Genomic DNA, 9,366 nt, shown 5'->3' on the forward strand with positions numbered 1-9,366 from the left:
GATTTCTGTTCACATTTCTGTGCTATTCCTGGTCTTTATAGTCCCTAACCCGCCAAAAAAATAATTAAAAGAGCTGGAATGTCTTCTCTTTATTCCTCGACTTCTGCATCACAAAATTCCACATGCTTTGGTGGAAGATTGTCAGAGCAGAAGCCCCAGAATAAAAAGAAACCAAATCCCTACCGGGACTGAGCTGGCACATGTACTGATCCCTCACAAATTTGGGGTCTCTTTTCCCCTTTGGGGTCTCCACCACACTTCTCTATTATGACAAGACCTGATGAAATCCCTCTCCCCTCAATGTCTAACAATTAGATCTCCATTGAGGCACGTTCCCTTACCCTTCATAGCACCGGGGCACAGCCTGACCGCATGAGCGTTGCCACAGGAATATCTGACCACCCTTTCTTGACTTCTGTATTCATCCTCTTCTCTGGATTTGCCCGTGCAGGTGGCTGAAGGGGCAACAGGAAGACAAGCAGGACACTGACGTCCACTACCACTCCCTGACAGGGGAGGGCAACTTCAACTGGCGCTATATCTTTCCTTTTGACTACCTAGCAGCTGAGGAGAAGATTGTCATCTCTAAGAAAGAGTCTATGTTCTCCTGGGACGAGACCGAGTACAAGATACCGGCCCGACTCACGCTACAGGTGTGGGATGCCGACCACTTTTCTGCCGATGACTTCCTTGGTGCGTAACAGGGCTTTGGCTGCAGAACACAGTTTGGGGATGGGGGAGAAGAAATGACTGCCTGTGGCTGCGGAAATGGCGCCACGTGCAGAATTATGAGGGAAGGTGGGTCTTTGTTAGCAATCACAAGTGAACAGACTCTAAGACCGCAAAGGAATCATCTGTAGTCTGATTTGCCCAATTGTTTAGCTTAGGAATTCCTGGAATTGTTTGCCTATGCACATAGGGGCAAAAAATCCAAACTTCACATACACACTACAGGGGTCAGTGCTATCAGTCACAGACCAGGAAAGGGATTTGGGCGTCTTAGTTGATAGTTCCATGGGAATGTCAACTCAATGTATGGCAGCTGTGAAAAAGGCAAACTCTATGCTGGGGATAATTAGGAAAGGAATTGAGAATAAAACTGCAAAGATTGTCATGCCCTTATATAAAGCCGTGGTGCGACTGCACTTGGAGTACTGTGTTCAGTTCTGGTCGCCACATCTCAAAAAGGATATTGAAGAGATAGAAAAAGTGCAGAGAAGGGCAACGAGGATGATTGAGGGACTGGAGCACCTTCCTTATGAGGAAAGGCTGCAGCGTTTGGGACTCTTTAGTTTGGAGAGGAGACGTCTGAGGGGGGATATGATTGAAGTCTATAAAATTATGCATGGGGTAGAAAATGTTGACAGAGAGAAATTTTTCTCTCTTTCTCACAATACTAGAACCAGGGGGCATACATTGAAAATGCTGGGGGGAAGAATTAGGACTAATAAAAGGAAACACTTCTTCACGCAACGTGTGATTGGTGTTTGGAATATGCTGCCACAGGAGGTGGTGATGGCCACTAACCTGGATAGCTTTAAAAGGGGCTTGGACAGATTTATGGAGGAGAAGTCGATTTATGGCTACCAATCTTGATCCTCTTTGATCTCAGATTGCAAATGCCTTAACAGTCCAGGTGCTCGGGAGCAACAGCCGCAGAAGGCCATTGCTTTCACATCCTACATGTGAACTCCCAAAGGCACCTGGTGGGCCACTGCGAGTAGCAGAGAGCTGGACTAGATGGACTCTGGTCTGATCCAGCTGGCTTGTTCTTATGTTCTTATGTTCTTATCAATTGTTCCACCACACCCATCATGTCTGCAGAAGTCTTCCATCATGAGGGCCAAGTCACATAGCCATACCAAGCATGGGAAAAATGTGCTTTGAGTGGGCTCCATGAAAATTCTGGTGTGTAGTAAAACAGCTGCTCTCAGCCAACATTTACCTATTTGTTCTTTCTGTTAAACCTTTAAATGTGTTTCCTGTGAAGCCACCAATGACCGTTAACAAGGGGATCATGCGTCCAGCCTGTTTCAATGTTAACCAATGTTATGTTTTACTCATAAAGGTATCTCACTGAGTTTGGTGAGACATTGCCAAGTAACATCCTAAGGAAAGTGCCTCACAGTGATTGATCCTTGTTCTGAAATACAGAAATGTATCAATGTCCCTCCAGTAACAAGGAGGGAATGCCTTGAGTTTCTCGAAGCATACAAATATGCACAATTGTTAGCGACCACTTGTGGTGCTCAAATTGATGGGGAAAGAGCCAGGAGATTTGAATTCAAATCTTTACTCCATCATAAATCTTGATGGGTGGCCTTGGGCCAGACGCTGTCTCTTCGAACAGCCTCTATCACAGGGCTGTTGTGAAGATTTAAAAGGCAGCCTATGCCCTCTGGCCCGATGTGAGAAGAAGTCTCTCAAGGACTGTGGTAGCTGCAGGCCTCCAAAGCAGAAACAAAAAACTGATCCTCAAGAGCCATCGTCCAGCCCTCTTTTCACCCCATTGTTTAGTCAAAAAAGCGAGTGCTTCAGCTTGTTTATCTTCCAATCAGCAAAGAGGTTTTGGTTTGGAGAAAATAAGGGATACTTGTACTCTGTATCAATTCCTGGCCTCTCCCTAGCTCAGTGGTGGTGAACCTATGGCACTCCAGATGTTCATGGACTACAATTCCCATTGGCCATGCTGGCAGGGGCTGATGGGAATTGTAGTCCATGAACATCTGGAGTGCCACAGGTTTGCCACCACTGCCTAGCTAAATGTTACTGTACTGATGAGCAAGCAATGGAGTCAGCTCTGTTATTCCCTGGATGCAAGGGTCTGGTACTCCAGTCAATAGTAAGGCTCAAGGTCGGTTCAAGAACTTTATTCAGAACTGTGTCTGCCCATTGGCCAGATAGCCGAAACTGAGGCATATACCTAAAGGTTACAGTTTGACTCAACCCACAATTCCCCCCACCCTCGCATTCCCATAATATCAACATGTGAAAGGGCAGTGAGAAAGAGGCATTGTTTGGGGACAGGCAGGTTACTCCTTCAGGAAGGCATATAAGGAGTATAGTTGAGTGCTATTGCTAGTTATTTGCAGGCAAAGAAAGAGGCCCCATGGCCTTGGGCAATGATAATGGCTGGGCCATCTGCAGCAGAGCTGTGTACACGCAATTTGCCAGGCCAAGGATGGCGCAGGCCTGACACTGGACAAAGAGAGGGATCTCAAGAAAGAGAATGGTTGAGTGCTTGTATTAGGGACTGGCAGCCACTATAGTCCCTGGATCCTTCTTTCCCAGGAAGCAAAAGTGAACAAGGTATCCCTTTTTGGTGAAAGGCTGCTTCGCACAAAAAGACCCCTGCTTCAGTCCCTGCCATAGCCAGTTAATGGGCGTCAGGTAGTAGGAAAGGCCTCTATCTGCCTAAGGTTTTGGAGAGCTGCCGCCAGTCAGAGGAGCAAATACTGAGCTTAAGAGACCAGTGGTTTGACTTGGAAAAGGATAGCTTTGGGTGTCAGTATCTCATGATTTCCTGTTGATTCTGAGGCAAGGTGGGGGATAGAGGTGTTACCTGGGGGGTGTTAAAGATGTAAGGAGCACTCCCCACAGCAGCTTTGCCTGTCACAGGTTCTAACAACATTGCTCTCTTCTCCCTTTCAGGAGCTATTGAGCTTGACCTGAACCGCTTTCCCCGTGGCGCTAAGACAGCCAAACAGTGCAGCCTGGAGCTGGGAACCGGCGAGGCAGAAGTGCCCATGATTTCCATCTTCAAGCAGAAGAGGGTGAAGGGCTGGTGGCCCTTCTTGGCAAGAGACGAGAACGATGAAATTGAGATCACGGTAATGGAGCTGGGGGTGGGGCGACCATCTTCACTCAGAGCAGACCGAGGTTGGGGAAACTCCCGAGCCAGAAGTCTCAAAAGATTGTTTTCAGGGGGCATCAGAAGAGACACCCAGGCAAAACGACAGCAGGGAAAAGGAGGGGGGAACATCCAGGCAAGAAAAATGGGGAGTGGCTATTTAAGATGTGAGGAGGATCTGGGTGTTATCATGGTGGACATATTACCTGAATGATCTGACATGTGTATCTTGACGATAAGAGCATCTTCCTTATGCATATCGCTCACCCATGAATGTCTGTTCCAGAGGCGTAGCTCCAATGGGGCAGAGGGGTGCACAATGCACCGAGCACGCCCTGTGGTGGTGCAGCAAGAGCATGGCAGTGGTGTTCCGGGGCAAGATGCGGGCAGAGGACGCACCGGTGCACTGGGTGCTTTCCCCCCTTGCTACGCCTCTGACCTGTTCCCAGGGCAATTATTATTGGGACTTTCTGCCCAGTGTACATAGGATCCAAAATTTGGACAGTTCCTCATATAACGTGAGCAGATTCTCAGAAGTGAACAGGAATAGGTTCCAAGTTGAAAGGATATTAAGAAAATTAATCCTGCAGGGAATTAGCTAACAGGTGAAAGAAGCACACATGCATTAAAGAACAGTCCTGGAAATCCTAACTTTCATTAAATCCAAACTAAATAAGATTTACCGGTCTAAAGAAGAAGGGGGAAGCAGGCATACAAGCACGGCTGGTGTATGGAGACCAGAAAGGTTTGCCGAAGAAAGGAAAAAGCGGTAGAGAGAGCAAAATGAAAAGAGAGCGCACTATTCGGGGAACATGTGTTGCTCACATGGGCAATGCAGCTTCATGCATATATTCCCCCTCTACCCTCCCCCCCACCCAATATCGTGGTTGAAAATGAACCAAATATTGAGACTCCCTGACGTAATTTTTATAGTCAGAAGGCGTTATGATAGCAGGGGGTATAGGCTGCTTCTCAAAATGGATTGGACTAGAGCCAAAAGTTTCAAACCTTCTTGGTAGATTGAGTGACTAATGGTTTGGCGTGAAGGTGTTTCCCCAGGAGGTGGGAACTGGGGATGCTGCTGCCTTCTTTGATGAGGCTTATAGCCCAAGTGGAATAACACAATGAGCTATATCGTGACTGTTTGGAAAGAGTAAATTCTAAGGAAAACATAGCAAAAGGGTAAAAATATTAACCTGAGAGATGGGTGTGCTTGCATGTCACTTGGCAGGTCCTGTTGTGGCTTTGGGGGGGGGGCTCTGCCGGGCTGCACCCCGCTCGCACCCCACTTACCTGTTCTTAGGGGGTGGTCTCAGGCAGCCCGGCAGGGCCCCACTAGGCTTTTCCTTCATCAGAGGCTCCACCAGCTGAAGAAGCAGTCTGGCAGGACTGGGCCCGGCCGAGGAGGGAAGGAGGGGTGTGGGGGCAATTTCCCAGCCCTGACGGCGGCCTGCTCGGGGCGTTTGTCCCCAGGGCGCCTCGTTGAAGCTCCGCCTCTGGTGATATTCATTCTGATCCTTGCAGGGCAAAGTGGAAGCTGAGCTGCATCTTCTGACAGCCGAGGAAGCCGAGAAAAGTCCGGCCGGGCTGGCTCGTAACGAGCCCGACCCATTGGAGAAACCCAAGTGAGTAATGAGAAGCAGTGTGAATGACTGTCTCCAAGCAGACACCCCGGATGGGGACCCTAGAGGGGAGGGTGCCATCTTGAATAGAGATCTATACCTCAAATGGCATTTGACTGTCTTGGCTGGGAACGTGTGCCAGGAATTGGAGGTTGCCAATAACTTTCCCACCTCCATTGACATCAATCATCTCTTCCTGTCTCTCCCTCCCCCCTCTACTTTCTGGCTGTCTCCCTTCTGTTTGTCCCATCTTGCTCTCCTGCCCCAGCCGGCCAGATACCAGCTTCATCTGGTTCCTGAACCCTCTCAAGTCTATCCGCTACTTTATCTGGCACAAGTATCGTTGGCTCCTGCTGAAAATTCTTCTCCTCGTTCTCTTGCTCCTTCTGGTTGGCCTCTTCCTTTACTCCATGCCCGGCTACCTGGTCAAGAAACTTCTTGGGGCCTGAGTGGGCCTGGCTCTTTGCCCAGGGTACTTCTTTCTCCTGCCTCATGCCACACTATAGGACCACACGGGGCGGGTGAAAAGAGTAATAATGGAGGGTGGAGGGGGCAGCTCTAGAGGAATAACAGGGCTTCCCATTGACCCTTACACAAACAGTGGTGCCAATAGCTAGACTGTTGGATCTTGACCGGTGAGACCTGTATTCAAATCCTTACCAGCTCACTGGGTAGGCTTAGGCCCATGATAATATCTGAGCCTTACGTACATCACATCCATGTTGTAAAGTGGGGTTCTGAGCAACTTGGGAGAAAGGTAAGATTAAAAATGACATTAATAACTGCCTGGATTCTATTGACTGCATTCTGTACGTGCTGGACAGTTTCCACGGCAAAGCATTCCATTCATACAAGGGCTCGTGGAAAAATATTGATCTTGAGGTAGCAGAAGTTCAGCTGGCCAAGGAAGCATGATCCACGGCAGAGGCTGTCCAGCACGCATGGGATGCTTTTGTAGGATATGAGCCTATGGAAAGTACACGAGGGTCACAACTCTGAACCCCTCAAGTCCAGTTGTAGGCGGGTAAGGTGTCGCTACTCAGTGAAAAAAGGATAAGTGCCTTTCACACGGGCAAAGACTCTGGTCTTTATTGCCGTCTCACATAGTTCCAGAGTTGAGTTGAAGTCAAGCCCTGATCCACATTAAACTCTACTCTAGAGTCGATCCACATCAACTCTAGTCAGGAAGATTCTTGGTGAGGAAAGAAGTCTAGAGAATGGCTGGGCTAGAGCTGGAGAACTGGGCAGTCTCCGAGATGTTCTGTCACCCTGTAAGAAACCCCTTGCTGGATCAGACCAATGAGAAGTCATCTAGTCCAGCCTCTTGCTTCCTGTAATGACCAACCCAATTCCCCCGGAAGACCCACAACAGCAGGCCTTTTCCTGTCGCTGCCCCCAAAGCAGCTGGCATGTAGAGGTATTCTGCCTCTGAACTGGGAGGGCTGAGCCTCAGCAGCATTGCATGGGATCCAGTGTCAGAGTGCTTCCAATTGCATGTGACATCACTGGTGCCTGCATAACCCGGCGAACTGTTCACAGGCCATGCACTGACAGCCTACCTTTTGCATGCTGTGTGGGCCCAAGACTGCCAGGACTGTTAGGCACCTGCCAGACCAGAGCTAATGAACTGAGTCTGACGTGGCCGATGTAAACGTTCCCCTTGAGAAACCTCTTGGCTGTTTTGTACAGGCCAACAGTGTCAGTGAGAAAGTACTGAACCTTGCTCTGGATCTCCACGACGAGGTTAGAATAAACTCTCCCATTGAGCTGCAGGTGCTGGGCTTGTCAAGCAAGACCTGTACTGGTGGGGGTTGAGATGAGACTTATAGGAACCAGACCCACTTGGAAGGAGTGGTCGCCCTTGCTAAACTTGGCGGTGGTTTTCTTTCTTTCCCCCGCTTGCAGTCGTCCGGATACATCCTTCATCTGGTTCCTGAACCCCCTCAAGTCTATCAAGTACCTCATCTGCACCCGTTACAAATGGCTCATCATCAAGATTGTCCTGGCCCTCCTGCTGGTCATCATGGTGGGCCTCTTCCTTTATTCCATGCCTGGCTACATGGTCAAGAAGCTTTTGGGGGCATGAGGAAGCCGCTCGGCCCGGGCCTCCCCCCGTTCTCCCGGTGTTCATGGTCACTGCCTCGGGTTTGTGTTTCTCTTTTGTGGCCTCCTTTTGTTTTGAGAATCGGGTGGGAAAGGAGTTTGCTTTGAACTTTTCCTTGGAAAGGGGGCAATGGGAGCACCAGCCCCCTAAATCTAGATTCTTACCTTAGCAGTCTCCAGGCTGAGTCTTAAAGCTGGAGAGTCTCTTAGATCAGCTGTCCTACCTGGTCTTTCCCGTCTGGTCTCACAGTTGACTTAGCTGGAGCATTCTCCACCCTCAAGTCAATGGGGAGGTTGGAGCTGCTGCAGGCCAGTTTCTGCTCTGTGTGAGTTTGACATGTTCCATCTTTCCCCTGTTTGACTTACGTAACCAAGGCCCTTTATCCCTCCATGAGGACTAGGAACTTGAAGGCCAGAACTCCTGCCCTCTCTAGGTTTGAAAAGATGCTCTGGTTAAGAGATTTTAGGCCTGTCTTACAATCTCATTTCCTTGGTTGAGGAGAAAGCCCGCCCACTATTCCTTCATAATTCCTGTTATCGTGGCTCACTGCTGCTTGACCTTGTCAAACCTTGTGGGCAATGGCTAAGTGAGGATGTGGTGGGGGCACAGATCCAGTCAGTAGTACTGCAAGATGGGGCAGATACCCAAAGGTCATAAGAGGTATGAAGGACTTACTAATCCCTATCTCAGGCAGGGTCTTTAGACTGCTGTTTTTGCTACACTCCAGCTGGAAGAGCAGATTAAAGATCAAGGAAGAAAAGTAAATGGCGCCTTCTTGATCTTGGGAGAGCCGCAATACCTGGATGATGATGAAGAAGAAGAGTAGTTTGGATTTATATCCCCCCTTTCTCTCCTATAAGGAGACTCAAAGGGACTTATAGTCTCCTTTCCCTGCCCCCTCCTCCCTGTGAGGTGGGTGGGGCTGAGAGAGCTCAAAAGAGCTGTGACTAGCCCAAGGTCACCCAGCTGGCGTGTGTTGGAGTGCACATGTTAATCTAGTTCACCAGATAAGCCTCCACAGCTGAAGTGGCAGAGTAGGGAATCAAACCTGGTTCTCCAGATTAAAGTGAACCTGCTCTTAACCACTATACCACACTAGTGTGTGCAATTGTGTCTGGATGCAATTGTGTCTGGGTACCACCCCACCATTGCCAGAATGCTGCTTACATTGTTCTATTTCAGCTTCGGGCTGAGAAATAGCTGGAGATTTTGGGGCTGGAGCCTGGGGAGGCAGGAGAGGGACCCCTGAGGGGCCACAGAGTCCACCTGCCAAAGCAGGTGGCCTTTTCACCAGGTGAACTGATCTGGGGAACCCGGAGACCAGTTGTGATTGCAGAAGAACTCCAAGCCACCTGAATGAGTCCACCAGCCTTTACGATCTGTTAAACATTTTCCCAGCTGCTTGCACTTAGAAGGCAGTGCTCACAAGACACCACAGCACAAGGAATAAGGCTGGCCACCACTGGGGTTGCAGCGGTTACAGGGAGTGTGTGTATGTGTGTGTGAGAGAGAGATGGCAACATGGAGGTGGGAGGCAGAGGAGGATCCAAGGGTTAGACACACATCAGGTCTTGTCAAGAAACCAGCACAATTCCTTTCTGTTTCTTTCTCCTGCAGCCTGGAAACACATAAGGGAGGGTGTTTCACGAGGGCTGCTTTCCTCTCCCTTTCCTTGGTGTGTGTGAGACTGATCCTGTTTCTCTCCTGTTATGGGGAGGGTTCTGGGCGGGAATATTCGCTGTGCACTGTTGTTAATAAAGGGACTTTAGAATTTGCTGTAAGAGGAAATC

General features: G+C 49.2%; 1 protein-coding gene across 10 annotated transcripts in view; it reads left to right on the forward strand.

Moving 5' to 3' along the window:
- OTOF (otoferlin) overlaps positions 1-7,685 on the forward strand; it is a 184,287-nt gene extending 176,602 nt beyond the window's left edge. For 6 of the 10 annotated variants that reach the window (XM_048516644.1, XM_048516670.1, XM_048516612.1 and 3 more), the window contains 5 exons: positions 452-693; positions 3,652-3,830; positions 5,375-5,475; positions 5,741-5,944; positions 7,378-7,502. In XM_048516644.1, the coding sequence (XP_048372601.1) occupies positions 452-693; positions 3,652-3,830; positions 5,375-5,475; positions 5,741-5,921 (703 nt within the window). In that variant the 3' untranslated portion in view covers positions 5,922-5,944; positions 7,378-7,502. Of the gene's footprint in view, positions 1-451; positions 694-3,651; positions 3,831-5,374; positions 5,476-5,740; positions 5,945-7,377 lie in introns of all 10 variants that reach the window. The other 4 variants (XM_048516639.1, XM_048516619.1, XM_048516627.1 and 1 more) reach the window with 1 other exon arrangement.
- The last annotated feature ends 1,681 nt before the right edge of the window (positions 7,686-9,366 follow it).

Source organism: Sphaerodactylus townsendi, linkage group LG01 (genome assembly GCF_021028975.2).
Source record: "Sphaerodactylus townsendi isolate TG3544 linkage group LG01, MPM_Stown_v2.3, whole genome shotgun sequence".
NCBI lineage: Eukaryota > Metazoa > Chordata > Lepidosauria > Squamata > Sphaerodactylidae > Sphaerodactylus > Sphaerodactylus townsendi.